We start from the raw sequence: 22,500 nt of genomic DNA, 5'->3' as shown, positions 1-22,500 counted from the left end.
CAGACAGAGTAGTCCTACCTTTCCACCCCAGACAGAGTAGACCTACCTTTCCACCCCAGACAGAGTAGACCTACCTTTCCACCCCAGACAGAGTAGACCTACCTTTCCACCCCAGACTGAGTAGTCCTACCTTTCCACCCCAGACAGAGTAGACCTACCTTTCCACCCCAGACAGAGTAGGTCTACCTTTCCAGCCCAGACAGAGTAGACCTACCTTTCCACCCCAGACAGAGTAGACCTACCTTTCCACCCCAGACAGAGTAGGTCTACCTTTGGACTAGATAAACAATACTAAACCCTCCCCTGGACTAGATAAACAATACTAAACCCTCCCTGATAAACAACACTAAACCCTCACCCTGGACTAGATAAACAATACTAAACCCTCCCCTGGACTAGATAAACAATACTAAACCCTCCCCTGGACTAGATAAACAATACTAAACCCTCCCCTGGACTAGATAAACAATACTAAACCCTCCCCTGGACTAGATAAACAATACTAAACCCTCCCCTGGACTAGATAAACAATACTAAACCCTCCCTTGGACTAGATAAACAATACTAAACCCTCCCCCTGGACTAGATAAACAATACTAAACCCTCCCCCTGGACTAGATAAACAATACTAAACCCTCCCCCTGGACTAGATAAACAATACTAGACCCTCCCCCTGGACTAGATAAACAATACTAAACCCTCCCCCTGGACTAGATAAACAATACTAAACCCTCCCCTGGACTAGATAAACAATACTAAACCCTCCCCCTGGACTAGATAAACAATACTAAACCCTCCCCCTGGACTAGATAAACAATACTAAACCCTCCCCCTGGACTAGATAAACAATACTAAACCCTCCCCCTGGACTAGATAAACAATACTAAACCCTCCCCCTGGACTAGATAAACAATACTAGACCCTCCCCCTGGACTAGATAAACAATACTAAACCCTCCCCCTGGACTAGATAAACAATACTAGACCCTCCCCCTGGACTAGATAAACAATACTAAACCCTCCCCCTGGACTAGATAAACAATACTAAACCCTCCCCCTGGACTAGATAAACAATACTAAACCCTCCCCCTGGACTAGATAAACAATACTAGACCCTCCCCCTGGACTAGATAAACAATACTAAACCCTCCCCCTGGACTAGATAAACAATACTAAACCCTCCCCTGGACTAGATAAACAATACAAAACCCTCCTCTAGATAAACAATGCTAAACCCTCCCCTGGACTAGATAAACAATACTAAACCCTCCCCTGGACTAGATAAACAATACTAAACCCTCCCCCTGGACTAGATAAACAATACTAAACCCTCCCCCTGGACTAGATAAACAATACTAAACCCTCCCCTGGACTAGATAAACAATACAAAACCCTCCTCTAGATAAACAATACTAAACCCTCCCCCTGGACTAGATACACGTCTGTCTGTGTGTGTGTGTGTGTAGTGTGTAGTGTGTGTGTGTGTGTAGTGTGTGTGTGTGTGTGTAGTGTGTGTGTGTGTGTGTAGTGTGTGTGTAGTGTGTGTGTGTGTGTGTGTGTGTGTGTGTGTGTAGTGTGTGTGTGTGTGTGTAGTGTGTGTAGTGTGTGTGTGTGTGTGTGTGTGTGTGTGTGTGTGTGTGTAGTGTGTGTGTGTGTGTGTGTGTGTGTGTGTGTGTGTGTAGTGTGTGTGTGTGTAGTGTGTGTGTGTGTGTGTGTAGTGTGTGTGTGTGTAGTGTGTGTGTGTGTGTGTGTAGTGTGTGTGTGTAGTGTGTGTGTGTGTGTGTAGTGTGTGTGTGTAGTGTGTGTGTGTGTGTGTGTGTGTGTGTGTGTGTGTGTGTGTGTGTGTGAGTGTGTGTGAGTGTGTGTGTGTAGTGTGTGTGTGTAGTGTGTGTGTGTGTGTGTGTGTGTGTGTGTGTAGTGTGTGTGTGTGTGTGTGGTGTGTGTGTGTGTGTGTGTGTACCTCTTCCTCTGTGTTCGTGCAGCGGCAGCAGTCTTCTCCTCGTCAGTGATATTCTGTTCCGTCGTCGTCGTCGTCTCCGACACCTTCCCTTTATCCATCACCACCATCTCTATCTCTGGAGAACACACAGCCTGTTATTACACCACTAAAACACACAGCCTGTTATTACACCACTAAAACACACAGCCTGTTATTACACCACTAAAACACACAGCCTGTTATTACACCACTAAAACACACAGCCTGTTATTACACTAAAACACACAGCCTGTTATTACACCACTAAAACACACAGCCTGTTATTACACCACTAAAACACACAGCCTGTTATTACACCACTAAAACACACAGCCTGTTATTACACCACTAAAACACACAGCCTGTTATTACACCACTAAAACACACAGCCTGTTATTACACCACTAAAACACACAGCCTGTTATTACACCACTAAAACACACAGCCTGTTATCACACCACTAAACACACAGCCTGTTATTACACCACTAAAACACACAGCCTGTTATTACACCACTAAAACACACAGCCTGTTATTACACCACTAAAACACACAGCCTGTTATTACACCACTAAAACACACAGCCTGTTATTACACCACTAAAACACACAGCCTGTTATTACACCACTAAACACACAGCCTGTTATAACACCACTAAAAGACACAGCCTGTTATTACACCACTAAAACACACAGCCTGTTATTACACCACTAAAACACACAGCCTGTTATTACACCACTAAAACACACAGCCTGTTATTACACCACTAAAACACACAGCCTGTTATGACACCACTAAAACACACAGCCTGTTATTACACCACTAAAACACACAGCCTGTTATTACACCACTAAAACACACAGCCTGTTATTACACCACTAAACACACAGCCTGTTATGACACCACTAAAACACAGCCTGTTATTACACCACTAAAACACACAGCCTGTTATTACACCACTAAAACACACAGCCTGTTATTACACCACTAAAACACACAGCCTGTTATTACACCACTAAAACACACAGCCTGTTATTACACCACTAAAACACACAGCCTGTTATTACACCACTAAAACACACAGCCTGTTATAAGGGGGATATGAATCGTTATAATGTGGTCATGTGAAAACACCAGGAGAGATGAGAGACGGGCGGAGAGGTGAGGAGCACAGGATGAAATGGTGTCACCGTGGAGACCGGGGGGGGGGAGACTGCAGGCGTAACCGTGGGAGACCGCGGTTAGTGACAGATGTAACCGTGGAGACCGTGGTGAGTGACAGTGACAGGCATTCACAGAGTGAAGACAGGCCTAGTCTCCAAACTGGATTTTAGTGTTTAGATGAAAAAAAAACGGACCTATTATTTCAGTCTTCAGGGAGAAGACAGAGAGATACTGATCTACAGGTCTGTGTTTTATTTTAATTTCATTAGAATTTAATCTATTGATGCATTTATTCATAATTTATTTCAGAGGGCGACAGTTTGGAGAGGAGGGCCACTGCCGCACTGGCTACTGGGTAGGTAATCACAGGGTGGTGATGGGATATGTAGTTCTCCTGTCCTGTACACACACTCACACTCACCTTCCATCTCCCCACTTGTCCTGCTGCTTCCCTTACTGCTCCCTTCTGTACCTTTAGCCTTCTCCCTCTCTCTCTCGCTGTCCTCCAAGCCCTCCTCTCCTCCCCCCGGCCTCTCCTCTTCCTCCTCTTCTCCCAGGTTCTTATAGTTGGGGCGTTTCTGGGCTCGCTTGCGCCCCCGATTGCAGGACAGCTCCAGAGATCGCTCCAGAGACTCAGGAGGCTTGGTGAAGCGACGGACGCCTGCACTGACCTGGAGAGACAGAGGAAGGAAGGAAGGGAGGGAGAGAGGGGGAGATGAAGGGGGGGAGAGAGAGAGAGAGAGGGGGAGATGAAGGGGGGGAGAAAGAGAGAGAGGGGGGGAGAGAGAGAGAGAGAGATGGAGGGGAGAGAGAGGGAGGGAGGGAGAGAGATGGAGGGGAGAGAGAGAGAGAGGGAGGGGAGAGAGAGAGGAAGGGAGAGAGAGAGAGAGATAGGGAGGGAGAGAGATTGGGAGGGAGGGAGAGAGATAGGGAGGGAGGGAGAGATAGGGAGGGAGGGAGAGAGACAGAGGGAGGGAGGGAGGGAGGGAGGGAGGGAGAGAAAATGTTAAACACACAATGCTCATAGATGAAAGACAGTCAAGGACTTTGTAATTTTGTTTAGTCTGGGTGGTGAGAGTTCTGTCTCCATTTTGTTTAGTCTGGGTGGTGTGAGTTCTGTCTCCATTTTGTTTAGTCTGGGTGGTGAGAGTTCTGTCTCCATTTTGTATCGTCTGGGTGGTGTGAGTCTCCATTTTGTATCGTCTGGGTGGTGTGAGTCTCCATTTTGTATAGTCTGGGTGGTGTGAGTCTCCATTTTGTATCGTCTGGGTGGTGAGAGTCTCCATTTTGTATAGTCTGGGTGGTGTGAGTTCTGTCTCCATTTTGTGTTGTCTGTTTGTTAGCTACTGATCAACAACAAGTGGCCAACCAGAGGACAGTTCCTGGATCAGTTGGCCAACCAGAGGACAGTTCCTGGATCAGTTGGCCAACCAGAGGACAGTTCCTGGATCAGTTGGCCAACCAGAGGACAGTTCCTGGATCAGTTGGCCAACCAGAGAGGACAGTCCCTGGATCAGTTGGCCAACCAGAGGACAGTCCCTGGATCAGTTGGCCAACCAGAGGACAGTCCCTGGATCAGTTGGCCAACCAGAGGACAGTCCCTGGATCAGTTGGCCAACCAGAGGACAGTCCCTGGATCAGTTGGCCAACCAGAGGACAGTCCCTGGATCAGTTGGCCAACCAGAGGACAGTCCCTGGATCAGTTGGCCAACCAGAGGACAGTTCCTGGATCAGTTGGCCAACCAGAGGACAGTTCCTGGATCAGTTGGCCAACCAGAGGACAGTTCCTGGCCAACCAGAGGACAGTTCCTGGATCAGTTGGCCAACCAGAGGACAGTTCCTGGATCAGTTGGCCAACCAGAGGACAGTCCCTGGATCAGTTGGCCAACCAGAGGACAGTTCCTGGATCAGTTGGCCAACCAGAGGACAGTCCCTGGATCAGTTGGCCAACCAGAGGACAGTCCCTGGATCAGTTGGCCAACCAGAGAGGACAGTTCCTGGATCAGTTGGCCAACCAGAGGACAGTTCCTGGATCAGTTGGCCAACCAGAGGAGAGTTCCTGGATCAGTTGGCCAACCAGAGAGGACAGTTCCAATTAATCCCAAAGAACTTCCATGGGGTTGAGGTCAGGACTCTGTGCAGGCCAGTCAAGTTCTTCCAGTAAGAGTTTTAACAAGACGCACCACAGAACAGAACAGTCTTCCATTGACTGACAGTACCAGTCAATGGAAGACGAGAATATCTAGGCCCGAGTTGAGCAACGTGACCACAGTGTGTGTGTGTGTGTGTGTGTGTGTGTGTGTGGTTGGTTCATCTTCTAATCTTCGGCCTGTCATTTCGTCTAAGGCTGTCATCCATTAACCACAATACACCACTGCTAACAGGAAGTGATCTCGCCTGCTGAGAAGAGGCCTGTTAAGCTGGTGTGAGTTTAGAGTAAACAGGTCCCTGGTGTTTGGAGGGGAGGGGAGGGGAGGGAGGGGAGGGGGGGGGTGATGGTGTGTGTTATAATAATAACAATCTCCTTATCTCCTTTAGATATAATATTACATGAACAACGACATGTTTTCAGCTGGAAGAAATCCCCCCCTTTTTAAAAATGATCTGGATCTTCCTGGTGCAGACGACAGTCTCCTTTCCATCCCATGAGGAAGTGTATGAATTAATGAATTAATTTATGAACGTATGTGTGAATGAATTTACATATGGTATAAACAACGCTAAAATCATATTTCAGTTTTTTATTTTATTTTTTGCTTTGTTATTATGGTGTATTGTGTGTAGATCGATGAGGAGGGGGGTGGGGGGGGTAAAAACAATTTAATCCATTTTAAAATAAGGCTTTATTAATGTAATAAAACGTGGAAAAAGTCAAGGGGTCTGAATACTTTTCCCCGAATGCTACTGTAGCAGACACATCACCAATTAGAGATTACAGTCACGTACACAAACAATCCTCCACTTTTAAACGGCACCACATTCTAGGAACCACGTTTTGTTGCATTGAAGGTGTGTGTGTGTGTGTGTGTGTGTGTGTGTGTGTGTGTGTGTGTGTGTGTGTGCTTGCGCAGCAGGTGTACAGCCAGTCTGCAGCATGCAGCAAGCAGGTTCTGGTAAACCACTCACGTTTAGAAGAAGGAAAATGGCAGCCACAGACCACACGCACACAAAACACACGCAAGACAGCCACATCGCATGTTCTTCACCAATGAGAGAGGCCGTGTTGCTACCAAAACAAATTATGACGCAGAAATGAACACTGTGTGTGTGTGTGTGTGTGTGTGTGTGTGTGTGTGTGTGTGTGTGTGTGTGTGTCACACACCTGATGTAAGAGCGAGAGATTGATACAGTTGAAGTGGGAAGTTTACATACACTTAGGTTGGAGTCATTAAAACTCATTTTTCAACCACTCCACAAATTTCTTGTTAACAAACTATAGTTTTGGTAAGTCGGTTAGGACATCTACTTTGTGCATGACACAAGTCATTTTGTCAACAATTGTTTACAGACAGATTATTTCACTTATAATTCACTGTATCACAATTCCAGTGGGTCAGAAGTTTACATACACTAAGTTGACTGTGCCTTTAAACAGCTTGGACAATTCCAGGAAATGATGTCATGGCTTTAGAAGCTTCTGATAGGCTAATTGACATCATTTGAGTCAATTGGAGGTGTACCTGTGGATGTATTTCAAGGCCGACCTTCAAACTCAGTGCCTCTTTGCTTGACATCATGGGAAAATCAAAAGAAATCAGCCAAGACCTCAGAAAAAAAATTGTAGACCTCCACAAGCCTGGTTCATCCTTGGGAGCAATTTCCAAACGCCTGAAGGTACCACGTTCATCTGTACAAGCAATAGTACACAAGTATAAACACCATGGGACCACGCAGCCGTCATACCGCTCAGGAAGGAGACGCGTTCTGTCTCCTAGAGATGAACGTACTTTGGTGAGAAAAGTGCAAATCAATCCCAGAACAACAGCAAAGGACCTTGTGAAGATGCTGGAGGAAACAGGTACAAAAGTATCTATATCCACAGTTAAACGAGTCCTATATCGACATAACCTGAAAGGCCGCTCAGCAAGGAAGAAGCCACTGCTCCAAAACCACTATAAAAAAGCCAGACTACGGTTTGCAACTGCACATGGGGACAAAGATCGTACTTTTTGGAGAAATGTCCTCTGGTCTGATGAAACAAAAATAGAACTGTTTGGCCATAATGACCATCGTTATGTTTGGAGGAAAAAGGGGGAGGCTTGCAAGCCGAAGAACACCATCCCAACCATGAAGCACGGGGGTGGCAGCATCATGTTGTGGTGGTGCTTTGCTGCAGGAGGGACTGGTGCACTTCACAAAATAGATGGCATCATGAGGCAGGAACATTATGTGGATATATTGACTCAACATCTCAAGACTTCAGTCAGGAAGTTAAAGCGTGGTCGCTGATGGGTCTTCCAAATGGACAATGACCCCAAGCATACTTCCAAAGTTGTCAAAATGGCTTAAGGACAACAAAGTCAAGGTATTGGAGTGGCCATCACAAAGCCCTGACCTCAATCCCATAGAAAATTTGTGGGCAGAACTGAAAAAAGTGTGTGCGAGCAAGGAGGCCTACAAACCTGACTTAGTTACACCAGCTCTGTCAGGAGGAATGGGACAAAATTCACCCAACTTATTGTGGGAAGCTTGTGGAAGGCTACCTGAAACGTTTGACCCAAGGTAAACAATTTAAAGGCAATGCTACCAAATACTAATTGAGTTTATGTAAACTTCTGACCCACTGGGAATGTGATGAAAGAAATAAAAGCTGAAATAAATCATTCTCTCTACTATTATTCTGACATTTCACATTCTTAAAATAAAGTGGTGATCCTAACTGACCTAAGACAGGGAATTTTTATTTGGATTAAATGTCAGGAATTATGAAAAACTGAGTTTAAATGTATTTGGCTAAGGTGTATGTAAACTTCCGACTTCAACTGTACATACAAACACAATCATACATAAACACACACACACAAACACACACACACACACACACACACACACACACACACACACACACACACACGAAACAGTCAGCGCAAAAGTCTTGACTGACTGTTAGGCTGAGAGCCATACCCTTTACAGACAATACACAGTTTAGATAGCTAATACCCAGAATGCTTGGTTCCTCCACCCCCATATAGATTGGGGGGGGGAACCATAAGCCACCTTGGGTTCACCCTGTCTTCATCTGCACCTTATCTTAACCCCCCCCCCCCCCCAGGAACCTGGCCTAATCTCCCAGATGCCAGGATGTCTAAGGGCCACTGAGGCCTTTGTTCTTGTTCTTCTCTCTGACACAGTTACCAACCGCACCTACATCCTGTTACTGGAATACCAGCTGTAACCGGTTAAAAAAGCACCAAGTCAACTAGTTGTTTGCTCCAGATATATCTAGTAAGACCATACGCCCAGATTAGCTGCAGGGTGCTAAGAGTGGATACCATGAAACAACACGGCATTAGCAGGACAGAATTATCGTACCGTTTGTTAATAAGTAAATAATTGTTAAATATTCAAATAAAACAAAAAAAACTGGTAAATGTGTAATTTCATCTATTCACAATGGAGACGAGAGAAAAGGAGAGGGAGAATAACAGATGCAATGTGTCTGAATGATAATGTCTGAATGATCATGTCTGAATGATAATGTCTTAATGATAATGTCTAAATGATAATGTCTAAATGATAATGTCTTAATGTCTGAATGATAATGTCTGAATGATCATGTCTGAATGATCATGTCTTAATGTCTGAATGATAATGTCTTAATGATAATGTCTAAATGATAATGTCTGAATGATAATGTCTTAATGTCTGAATGATAATGTCTGAATGATCATGTCTGAATGATCATGTCTTAATGTCTGAATGATAATGTCTGAATGATAATGTCTGAATGATAATGTCTAAATGATAATGTCTGAATGATAATGTCGTAATGTCCGAATGATAATGTCTTCATGTTGGGTTGAATAACAAATGTGTCTAAATGATAATGTCTGAATGAGATGTGAATAACAGAAGCAATGTGTCTAAATGATAATGTCTGAATGAGATGTGAATAACAGATGAGTCTGAATGATAATGTCTTCATGTGATGTGAATAACAGATGAGTCTGAATAGTAATGTCTTCAACAGCACTCCACCAATCAGGCCTTTATGGTAGAGTGACCAGACTGAAGCCACTCCTCAGTAAAAGACATGACAGCCCACTTTGACTTTTCCAAAAGGCACCTAAAGGACTCTGACCATCAGAAATAAGATTCTCTGGTCTGATGAAACCAAGATTGAACTCTTTGGCCTGAATGCCAAGTGTCACGTCTGGAGGAAACCTGGCACCATCCTTACGGTGAAGCATGGTGGTGGCGGCATCATCCTTTGGGGATGTTTTTTCAGCAGCAGGGACTGGGAGACTAGTCAGGATCGAGGGAAAGATGAACGGAACAAAGTACAGAGAGATCCTTGATGAAAACCTGCTCCACAGCGCTCAGGATCTCAGACTGGGGCGAAGCACACAACAAAGACAATACAGGAGTGGCTTCGGGACAAGTCTCTGAATGTCCAGGAGTGGCTCAGCCAGAGCCCAGACTTTAACCTGTTCGAACATCTCTGGAGAGACCTGACAATAGCTGTGCAGCGACACTCCCAATCCAACCTGACAGAGCTTGAGAGGATCTGCAGAGAAGAATGGGAGAAACTCCCCAAATACAGGTGTTGCCAAGCTTGTAGCGTCATACCCAAGAAGACTCAAGGCTGTAATCGCTGCCAAAGGTGTTTCAACAAAGTACTGAGTAAAGGGTCATGAATACTTATGTTTCCAAAACAAACAAAAAAAGTTTTTGCTTTGTCATTATGGACTATTGTGATGTCATTATGGACTATTGTGATGTCATTATGGGCTATTGTGATGTCATTATGGGGTATTGTGATGTCATTATGGGGTATTGTGATGTAATTATGGGGTATTGTGTGTAGATTGATGAGGGGGAAAAAACAATTTAATACATTTTAGAAAAAGGCTGTAACGTAACAAAATGTGGAAAAAGTCAAGAGGTCTGAATACTTTCCGAAGGTCACTGTGTGTGTGTGTGTGTGTGTGTGTGTGTGTGTGTGTGTGTGTGTGTGTATGTGTATGTGTGTGTGTGTGTGTGTGTGTGTGTGTGCTCACCGTGTTCTTGTGTTGTGTGAAGACAGACAGGTCTCCATTGAAGATGACTTCAGCCAGAGAGTTGACCAGCGGCTGGTAGTGGATGATGAGAAACACCTAGAGACACACCCAACCAAAATAACAACGTTCATATGCAGTTTTACCTCTGTATGTCCATCCCTACGGTGAAGCATGGTGGTGGCAGCATCCCTACGGTGAAGCATGGTGGTGGCAGCATCCCTACGGTGAAGCATGGTGGTGGCAGCATCCCTACGGTGAAGCATGGTGGTGGCAGCATCCCTACGGTGAAGCATGGTGGTGGCAGTATCCCTACGGTGAAGCATGGTGGTGGCAGTATCCCTACGGTGAAGCATGGTGGTGGCAGTATCCCTACGGTGAAGCATGGTGGTGGCAGTATCCCTACGGTGAAGCATGGTGGTGGTAGTATCCCTACGGTGAAGCATGGTGGTGGCAGTATCCCTACGGTGAAGCATGGTGGTAGCAGTATCCCTACGGTGAAGCATGGTGGTGGCAGTGTCCCTACGGTGAAGCATGGTGGTGGCAGCGTCCCTACGGGTGAAGCATGGTGGTGGCAGTGTCCCTACGGTGAAGCATGGTGGTGGCATCATCCTTACGGTGAAGCATGGTGGTGGCATCATCCCTACAGTGAAGCATGGTGGTGGCAGCATCCCTACGGGGAAGCATGGTGGTGGCAGCATCCCTACAGTGAAGCATGGTGGTGGCAGCATCCCTACGGTGAAGCATGGTGGTGGCAGCATCATGCTGTGAGGGATGTTTTTCAGCAGCAGGGACTGGGAGACTAGTCAGGATCGAGGCAAAGATGAACAGAACAAAGTACTGAGAGATCCTTGATGAAAACCTGCTCCAGAGCGCTCAGGACCTCAGACTGGGGTGAAGGTTCACCTTCCAACAGGACAACGACCCTAAGCACACAGCCAAGACAACGCAGGAGTGGCTTCGGGACAAGTCTCTGAATGGCTTTGAGTGGCCCAGCCAGAGCCGGAGGTGTGATGAGGTGAGATGAGGTGAGATGAGGTGAGATGTGATGAGATGAGGTGTGGTGAGGTGAGATGTGATGAGGTGAGATGAGGTGAGATGAGGTGAGATGAGGTGAGATGTGGTGAGATGAGGTGTGATGAGGTGAGATGAGGTGAGATGAGGTGAGATGTGATGTGATGAGGTGAGATGAGGTGAGATGAGGTGAGATGTGATGTGATGAGGTGAGATGAGGTGAGATGAGATGTGATGAGGTGTGATGAGATGAGATGAGGTGAGATGAGATGTGATGAGGTGTGATGAGGTGAGATGTGATGTGGTGTGATGAGGTGTGATGAGGTGTGATGAGGTGAGATGTGATGAGGTGTGATGAGGTGAGATGTGATGAGGTGTGATGAGGTGTGATGTGATGTGGTGAGATGAGGTGAGATGAGGTGTGATGAGGTGTGATGTGATGAGGTGAGATGAGGTGAGATGTGGTGTGATGAGGTGAGATGAGGTGAGATGTGATGAGGTGTGATGAGGTGAGGTGTGATGAGGTGAGATGTGGTGTGATGAGGTGAGATGAGGTGAGATGTGGTGTGATGAGGTGAGATGTGATGAGGTGAGGTGTGATGAGGTGAGATGTGGTGAGATGAGGTGTGATGAGGTGAGATGAGGTGAGATGAGATGTGATGAGGTGTGATGAGGTGAGATGAGGTGAGATGAGATGTGATGAGGTGTGATGAGGTGAGATGTGGTGTGATGTGGTGTGATGAGGTGAGATGTGGTGTGATGTGGTGTGATGAGGTGTGATGAGATGTGATGTGATGTGGTGTGATGTGGTGTGATGAGGTGTGATGAGGTGAGATGTGGTGTGATGAGGTGAGATGAGGTGAGATGAGGTGTGATGAGGTGTGATGTGGTGTGATGTGATGAGGTGAGATGAGGTGAGATGAGATGAGGTGTGATGAGGTGTGATGAGGTGAGATGTGGTGTGATGTGGTGTGATGAGGTGTGATGAGGTGAGATGTGATGAGGTGAGATGTGATGAGGTGTGATGAGGTGAGATGTGATGAGGTGTGATGTGGTGAGATGAGGTGAGATGAGGTGTGATGAGGTGAGATGAGGTGTGATGTGGTGAGATGAGGTGAGATGAGGTGTGATGAGGTGTGATGAGGTGTGATGAGGTGAGGTGTGATGAGGTGAGATGTGGTGTGATGAGGTGAGATGAGGTGAGATGTGGTGTGATGAGGTGAGATGTGATGAGGTGAGATGTGATGAGGTGAGGTGTGATGAGGTGAGATGTGATGAGGTGTGATGAGGTGAGATGTGATGAGGTGTGATGAGGTGTGATGAGGTGAGATGAGGTGAGATGTGGTGTGATGAGGTGAGATGTGATGAGGTGAGGTGTGATGAGGTGAGATGAGGTGAGATGTGGTGTGATGAGGTGAGATGTGGTGTGATGAGGTGAGATGAGGTGAGGTGTGATGTGATGAGGTGTGATGTGATGAGGTGAGATGTGATGAGGTGTGATGTGATGAGGTGTGATGAGGTGTGATGAGGTGAGATGTGATGAGGTGTGGTGAGATTGTGTGTGTGTGTGTGTGTGCGTGCGTGCGTATACACACCTGTGACAGCAGGTTAAGGGACACCTGAGGGTTGATCTTACGATCTTCAGACTGAAACACAGACAGACAACATGTCAGGTAAATATTAGTATTGGTTACACCGTGCACACACACACACACACACACACACACACACACACACACACACACCCCTCCACCTACCTGTTCAGGGCAGACCAGAGAGAATACGTAGAGAGGCAGGAAGAGACGGTTCAGGAGGTGGTCTGTCAGGACGTCGTTGAGGAACTCGCAGTTGATAGTCAGGATATCGTTCAGGTAGTGGAGATGATCCAGATGCTCTGCTACCAAGTCACTCAGCTTCCCCCTGTTACGATGCCTGGAGAGGGGGGAGAGGAGAGCTGTTACGATGCCTGGAGAGAGGGGGGAGAGGGGGAGAGGACAGCTGTTACGGTGCCTGGAGAGGGGAGAGAGGGGGGAGAGGACAGCTGTTACGATGCCTGGAGGGGGGAGAGGGGGAGAGGACAGCTGTTACGGTGCCTGGAGAGGGGAGAGAGGGGGGAGAGGACAGCTGTTACGATGCCTGGAGAGGGGGAGAGGGGGAGAGGAGAGCTGTTACGATGCCTGGAGAGGGGGAGAGGAGAGCTGTTACGATGCCTGGAGAGGGGGAGAGGGGGGAGAGGAGAGCTGTTACGATGCCTGGAGAGGGGGAGAGGGGGGAGAGGAGAACTGTTACGATGCCTGGAGAGGGGAGAGGGGGGAGAGGAGAGCTGTTACGATGCCTGGAGAGGGGGGAGAGGGGGGAGAGGACAGCTGTTACGATGCCTGGAGAGGGGAGAGGGGGGAGAGGACAGCTGTTACGATGCCTGGAGAGGGGGAGGAGGGGGGGGATGAGGACAGCTGTTACGATGCCTGGAGAGGGGAGGAGAGGGGGAGCGAGGACAGCTGTTACGATGCCTGGAGAGGGGGAGAGGGGGGAGAGGACAGCTGTTACGATGCCTGGAGAGGGGGAGAGGGGGGAGAGGACAGCTGTTACGATGCCTGGAGAGGGGGAGAGGGGGGAGAGGACAGCTGTTACGATGCCTGGAGAGGGGGGGAGGGGGGAGAGGACAGCTGTTACGATGCCTGGAGAGGGGGAGAGGGGGGAGAGGACAGCTGTTACGATGCCTGGAGAGGGGGAGAGGGGGAGAGGAGAGCTGTTACGATGCCTGGAGAGGGGGAGAGGGGGGGAGGGGGGGAGAGGGGGGAGATCTGGTCTGTATCAGTGTGTATTGATCTGGTCTGTAACAGTGTGTATTGATCTGGTCTGTATCAGTGTGTATTGATCTGGTCTGTAGCAGCGTGTATTGATCTGGTCTGTAACAGTGTGTATTGATCTGGTCTGTATCAGTGTGTATTGATCTGGTCTGTATCAGTGTGTATTGATCTGGTCTGTAACAGTGTGTATTGATCTGGTCTGTAACAGTGTGTATTGATCTGGTCTGTATCAGTGTGTATTGATCTGGTCTGTAGCAGCGTGTATTGATCAGGTCTGTAACAGTGTGTATTGATCTGGTCTGTAACAGTGTGTATTGATCTGGTCTGTAACAGTGTGTATTGATCTGGTCTGTAACAGTGTGTTTTGATCTGGTCTGTAACAGTGTGTATTGATCTGGTCTGTATTGATCTGGTCTGTAACAGCGTGTATTGATCTGGTCTGTATCAGTGTGTATTGATCTGGTCTGTAACAGTGTGTATTGATCTGGTCTGTATCAGCGTGTATTGATCTGGTCTGTAGCAGCGTGTATTGATCTGGTCTGTAACAGTGTGTATTGATCTGGTCTGTATCAGTGTGTATTGATCTGGTCTGTAACAGTGTGTATTGATCAGGTCTGTAACAGTGTGTATTGATCTGGTCTGTAACAGTGTGTATTGATCTGGTCTGTAACAGTGTGTATTGATCTGGTCTGTAACAGTGTGTATTGATCTGGTCTGTATCAGTGTGTATTGATCTGGTCTGTAGCAGCGTGTATTGATCTGGTCTGTAACAGTGTGTATTGATCTGGTCTGTATCAGTGTGTATTGATCTGGTCTGTATCAGTGTGTATTGATCTGGTCTGTAACAGTGTGTATTGATCAGGTCTGTAACAGTGTGTATTGATCTGGTCTGTAACAGTGTGTATTGAACTGGTCTGTAACAGTGTGTATTGATCTGGTCTGTAACAGTGTGTATTGATCTGGTCTGTAACAGTGTGTTTTGATCTGGTCTGTAACAGTGTGTATTGATCTGGTCTGTATTGATCTGGTGTGTAACAGCGTGTATTGATCTGGTCTGTATCAGTGTGTATTGATCTGGTCTGTAACAGTGTGTATTGATCTGGTCTGTATCAGTGTGTATTGATCTGGTCTGTAACAGTGTGTATTGATCTGGTCTGTATCAGTGTGTATTGATCTGTTTGTAACAGTCTGTATTGATCTGGTCTGTAACAGTATGTATTGATCTGGTCTGTAACAGTCTGTATTGATCAGGTCTGTAACAGTGTGTATTGATCTGGTCTGTAACAGTGTGTATTGATCTGGTCTGTAACAGTGTGTATTGATCTGGTCTGTAACAGTCTGTATTGATCAGGTCTTTAACAGTGTGTATTGATCTGGTCTGTAACAGTGTGTATTGATCTGGTCTGTAACAGTGTGTATTGATCTGGTCTGTAACAGTGTGTATTGATCTGGTCTGTAACAGTGTGTATTGATCTGGTCTGTAACAGCGTGTATTGATCTGGTCTGTATTGATCTGCTCTGTAACAGTGTGTATTGATCCGGTCTGTATTGATCTGGTCTGTATCAGTGTGTATTGATCTGGTCTGTAACAGTGTGTATTGATCTGGTCTGTAACAGTGTGTATTGATCAGGTCTGTAACAGTGTGTATTGATCTGGTCTGTAACAGCGTGTATTGATCTGGTCTGTAACAGTGTGTATTGATCTGGTCTGTAACAGTGTGTATTGATCTGGTCTGTAACAGTGTGTATTGATCAGGTCAGTAACAGTGTGTATTGATCTGGTCTGTATTGATCTGGTCTGTAACAGTGTGTATTGATCTGGTCTGTAACAGTGTGTATTGATCTGGTCTATAACAGTGTGTATTGATCAGGTCTGTATTGACCTGGTCTGTAACAGTGTGTATTGATCTGGTCTGTAACAGTGTGTATTGATCTGGTCTGTAACAGTGTGTATTGATCTGGTCTGTAACAGTGTGTATTGATCTGGTCTGTAACAGTGTGTATTGATCTGGTCTGTATCAGTGTGTATTGATCTGGTCTGTAACAGTGTGTATTGAACTGGTCTGTAACAGTGTGTATTGATCTGGTCTGTAACAGTGTGTATTGATCTGGTCTGTAACAGTGTGTATTGATCTGGTCTGTAACAGTGTGTATTGATCTGGTCTGTAACAGTTATGGTTTTGCGTTTCACAACTTGTATCTGAATGTATAACCAAGGCTGCAGTGCAAACACAACCTTCCCCAAGAGGACAATATCTTCATCTGATCTCTGACAGGTAGAAAGTCTAAACTGACACAACACTGACACCTAGTGGACACAGTGAGAATGGCCCATCTGAAGGTTAGATAACCTAGTGGACACAGTGAGAATGACCCATCTGAAGGATAGATAACCTAGTGGACACAGTGAGAATGACCCATCTGAAGGATAGATAACCTAGTGGACACAGTGAGAATGACCCATCTGAAGGATAGATAACCTAGTGGACACAGTGAGAATGACCCATCTGAAGGATAGATAGATAACCTAGTGGACACAGTGAGAATGACCCATCTGAAGGTTAGATAACCTAGTGGACACAGTGAGAATGACCCATCTGAAGGATAGATAACCTAGTGGACACAGTGAGAATGACCCATCTGAAGGATAGATAACCTAGTGGACACAGTGAGAATGACCCATCTGAAGGATAGATAGATAACCTAGTGGACACAGTGAGAATGACCCATCTGAAGGATCGATAACCTAGTGGACACAGTGAGAGTGACCCATCTGAAGGATAGATAGATAACCTAGTGGACACAGTGAGAATGACCCATCTGAAGGTTAGATAACCTAGTGGACACAGTGAGAATGACCCATCTGAAGGATAGATAACCTAGTGGACACAGTGAGAATGACCCATCTGAAGGATAGATAGATAACCTAGTGGACACAGTGAGAATGACCCATCTGAAGGTTAGATAACCTAGTGGACACAGTGAGAATGACCCATCTGAAGGATAGATAACCTAGTGGACACAGTGAGAATGACCCATCTGAAGGATAGATAACCTAGTGGACACAGTGAGAACGACCCATCTGAAGGATAGATAACCTAGTGGACACAGTGAGGATGACCCATCTGAAGGATAGATAACCTAGTGGACACAGTGAGAATGACCCATCTGAAGGATAGATAACCTAGTGGACACAGTGAGAATGACCCATCTGAAGGATAGATAGCCTAGTGGACACAGTGAGAATGACCCATCTGAAGGTTAGATAACCTAGTGGACACAGTGAGAATGACCCATCTGAAGGATAGATAACCTAGTGGACACAGTGAGAGTGACCCATCTGAAGGATCGATAACCTAGTGGACACAGTGAGAGTGACCCATCTGAAGGATAGATAGATAACCTAGTGGACACAGTGAGAATGACCCATCTGAAGGTTAGATAACCTAGTGGACACAGTGAGAATGACCCATCTGAAGGATAGATAACCTAGTGGACACAGTGAGAATGACCCATCTGAAGGATAGATAACCTAGTGGACACAGTGAGAATGACCCATCTGAAGGATAGATAGATAACCTAGTGGACACAGTGAGAATGACCCATCTGAAGGATAGATAACCTAGTGGACACAGTGAGAATGACCCATCTGAAGGATAGATAACCTAGTGGACACAGTGAGAATGACCCATCTGAAGGATAGATAACCTAGTGGACACAGTGAGAACGACCCATCTGAAGGATAGATAACCTAGTGGACACAGTGAGGATGACCCATCTGAAGGATAGATAACCTAGTGGACACAGTGAGAATGACCCATCTGAAGGATAGATAACCTAGTGGACACAGTGAGAATGACCCATCTGAAGGATAGATAACCTAGTGGACACAGTGAGAATGACCCATCTGAAGGATAGATAACCTAGTGGACACAGTGAGAATGACCCATCTGAAGGTTAGATAGATAACCTAGTGGACACAGTGAGAATGACCCATCTGAAGGATAGATAACCTAGTGGACACAGTGAGAATGACCCATCTGAAGGATAGATAACCTAGTGGACACAGTGAGAATGACCCATCTGAAGGATAGATAACCTAGTGGACACAGTGAGAATGACCCATCTGAAGGATAGATAACCTAGTGGACACAGTGAGAATGACCCATCTGAAGGATAGATAACCTAGTGGACACAGTGAGAATGACCCATCTGAAGGATAGATAACCTAGTGGACACAGTGAGAATGACCCATCTGAAGGATAGATAACCTAGTGGACACAGTGAGAATGACCCATCTGAAGGATAGATAACCTAGTGGACACAGTGAGAATGACCCATCTGAAGGTTAGATAGATAACCTAGTGGACACAGTGAGAATGACCCATCTGAAGGATAGATAACCTAGTGGACACAGTGAGAATGACCCATCTGAAGGATAGATAACCTAGTGGACACAGTGAGAATGACCCATCTGAAGGATAGATAACCTAGTGGACACAGTGAGAATGACCCATCTGAAGGATAGATAACCTAGTGGACACAGTGAGAATGACCCATCTGAAGGATAGATAACCTAGTGGACACAGTGAGAATGACCCATCTGAAGGATAGATAACCTAGTGGACACAGTGAGAATGACCCATCTGAAGGTTAGATAACCTAGTGGACACAGTGAGAATGACCCATCTGAAGGATAGATAACCTAGTGGACACAGTGAGAATGACCCATCTGAAGGTTAGATAACCTAGTGGACACAGTGAGAATGACCCATCTGAAGGTATCCAGCACGTTCTATAGATGTAAATGTGTGTGTGTGTGTGTGTGTGTGTGTGCGTGCGTGCGTGTGTATATGTGTGTGTGTGTGTGCGTGCATGTGTGTGTATATGTGTGTGTGTGTGCGTGTGTGTGTCTATATGTGTGTGTGTGTGCTGCGTGTGTGTGTCTATATGTGTGTGTGTGTGTGTGTGTGTGTGTGTGTGTGTGTGTGTGTACTCACTCTTGGTCCGTCTGAACACACTTGTCCAGCTCGATGACGTGGGAGCCGATGAACCAAACCAGGTTACTGAAGTAGGGGACCGCCGTCTTGTCTCGAATGTAGTGCAGCATGTGCTGGTTGTCCACTAGAGGGGTCAGAGGTCAAGGGGTGTTACCATGGTTACGCAGATAGATGGGGAGACAGAGGACTACAGGACCAGACAGAGAGACAGAGGACTACAGGACAACACAGAGAGACAGAGGACTACAGGATCAGACAGAGAGACAGAGGACTACAGGATCAGACAGAGAGACAGAGGACTACAGGACCAGACAGAGAGACAGAGGACTACAGGACCAGACAGGGAGACAGAGGACTACAGGACCAGACAGAGAGACAGAGGACTACAGGACCAGACAGAGAGACAGAGGACTACAGGATCAGACAGGGAGACAGAGGACTACAGGACCAGACAGGGAGACAGAGGACTACAGGACCAGACAGAGAGACAGAGGACTACAGGACCAGACAGAGAGACAGAGGACTACAGGACCAGGCAGAGAGACAGAGGACTACAGGACCAGACAGAGAGACAGAGGACTACAGGACCAGACAGAGAGACAGAGGACTACAGGACCAGACAGAGAGACAGAGGACTACAGGACCAGACAGAGAGACAGAGGACTACAGGATCAGACAGAGAGACAGAGGACTACAGGACCACACAGAGAGACAGAGGACTACAGAACCAGACAGAGAGACCGAGGACTACAGGACCAGACAGAGAGACAGAGGACTACAGGACCAGACAGAGAGACAGAGGACTACAGGACCAGACAGAGAGACAGAGGACTACAGGACCAGACAGAGAGACAGAGGACTACAGGACCAGACAGAGAGACAGAGGACTACAGGACCAGACAGACAGAGGACTACAGGACCAGACAGAGAGACAGAGGACTACAGGACCAGACAGAGAGACAGAGGACCAGACAGAGAGACAGAGGACCAGACAGAGAGACAGAGGACTACAGGATCAGACAGAGAGACAGAGGACTACAGGATCAGACAGGGAGACAGAGGACTACAGGACCAGACAGAGAGACAGAGGACTACAGGATCAGACAGAGAGACAGAGGACTACAGGATCAGACAGAGAGACAGAGGACTACAGGACCAGACAGAGAGACAGAGGACTACAGGATCAGACAGAGAGACAGAGGACTACAGGACCAGACACATACAGAGATTTTGATTTGTTTAACACTTTTTGGGGGGTTATTTCATTATTCTACAATGTAGAAAATAGTAAAATAGTAAAAATGTGTGTCTAAACATTTGACCGGTACTGTATATATATATATATTCATATAAATATAAAGCCTATATTGTTGAGTGAACCCACAGCTGAGTATTGTGTGTGTGTGAGTGTAGTAGCATAAAGTAGATATGAGTATAGTAGAGACTAAAGCTGTTCTCTCCAGTAGATATGAGTATAACATTCATCGTTAACATTCTGAATACTCATCGTGAACATTCTGAATACTCATCGTGAACATTCTGAATACTCATCGTGAACATTCTGAATACTCATCGTTAACATTCTGAATACTCATCGTTAACATTCTGAATACTCATCGTTAACATTCTGAATAATCATCGTTAACATTCTGAATACTCATCGTTAACATTCTGAATACTCATCGTGAACATTCTGAATACTCATCGTGAACATTCTGAATACTCATCGTGAACATTCTGAATACTCATCGTAACATTCTGAATACTCATCGTAACATTCTGAATACTCATCGTGAACATTCTGAATACTCATCGTGAACATTCTGAATACTCATCGTGAACATTCTGAATACTCATCGTGAACATTCTGAATACTCATCGTTAACATTCTGAATACTCATCGTAACATTCTGAATACTCATCGTTAACATTCTGAATACTCATCGTTAACATTCTGAATACTCATCGTAACATTCTGAATACTCATCGTAACATTCTGAATACTCATCGTAACATTCTGAATACTCATCGTGAACATTCTGAATACTCATCGTGAACATTCTGAATACTCATCGTGAACATTCTGAATACTCATCGTTAACATTCTGAATACTCATCGTGAACATTCTGAATACTCATCGTTAACATTCTGAATACTCATCGTTAACATTCTGAATACTCATCGTTAACATTCTGAATACTCATCGTAACATTCTGAATACTCATCGTGAACATTCTGAATACTCATCGTGAACATTCTGAATACTCATCGTGAACATTCTGAATACTCATCGTGAACATTCTGAATACTCATCGTGAACATTCTGAATACTCATCGTTAACATTCTGAATACTCATCGTAACATTCTGAATACTCATCGTAACATTCTGAATACTCATCATTAACATTCTGAATACTCATCGTTAACATTCTGAATACTCATCGTAACATTCTGAATACTCATCATTAACATTCTGAATACTCATCGTTAACATTCTGAATACTCATCGTGAACATTCTGAATACTCATCGTTAACATTCTGAATACTCATCGTGAACATTCTGAATACTCATCATTAACATTCTGAATACTCATCGTGAACATTCTGAATACTCATCGTGAACATTCTGAATACTCATCGTGAACATTCTGAATACTCATCGTGAACATTCTGAATACTCATCGTGAACATTCTGAATACTCATCGTGAACATTCTGAATACTCATCGTGAACATTCTGAATACTCATCGTGAACATTCTGAATACTCAGCGTGAACATTCTGAATACTCATCGTAACATTCTGAATACTCATCATTAACATTCTGAATACTCATCGTTAACATTCTGAATACTCATCGTAACATTCTGAATACTCATCATTAACATTCTGAATACTCATCGTTAACATTCTGAATACTCATCGTGAACATTCTGAATACTCATCGTTAACATTCTGAATACTCATCGTGAACATTCTGAATACTCATCATTAACATTCTGAATACTCATCGTGAACATTCTGAATACTCATCGTTAACATTCTGAATACTCATCGTGAACATTCTGAATACTCATCGTAACATTCTGAATACTCATCGTGAACATTCTGAATACTCATCGTGAACATTCTGAATACTCATCGTTAACATTCTGAATACTCATCGTGAACATTCTGAATACTCATCGTTAACATTCTGAATACTCATCGTAACATTCTGAATACTCATCGTTAACATTCTGAATACTCATCGTGAACATTCTGAATACTCATCGTGAACATTCTGAATACTCATCGTTAACGGTTGTACGGAGTT

General features: G+C 45.4%; 1 protein-coding gene across 1 annotated transcript in view; it reads right to left on the bottom strand.

The window, feature by feature from the left end:
* Nucleotides 1-22,500, bottom strand: part of clec16a (C-type lectin domain containing 16A) — a gene marked incomplete at its 3' end in the record, with an annotated part of 62,917 nt that overhangs the window by 27,817 nt on the left and 12,600 nt on the right. Inside the window, 6 exon segments of the mRNA XM_029744983.1 lie at nt 1,960-2,074; nt 3,563-3,812; nt 10,362-10,457; nt 12,968-13,018; nt 13,130-13,304; nt 19,183-19,306. Of these exon segments, the coding sequence (XP_029600843.1) occupies nt 1,960-2,074; nt 3,563-3,812; nt 10,362-10,457; nt 12,968-13,018; nt 13,130-13,304; nt 19,183-19,306 (811 nt within the window).

The sequence above is a fragment of the Salmo trutta genome, unplaced genomic scaffold (genome assembly GCF_901001165.1).
Source record: "Salmo trutta unplaced genomic scaffold, fSalTru1.1, whole genome shotgun sequence".
Lineage (NCBI taxonomy): Eukaryota > Metazoa > Chordata > Actinopteri > Salmoniformes > Salmonidae > Salmo > Salmo trutta.
This window is presented reverse-complemented; position numbering and strand designations above follow the sequence as displayed.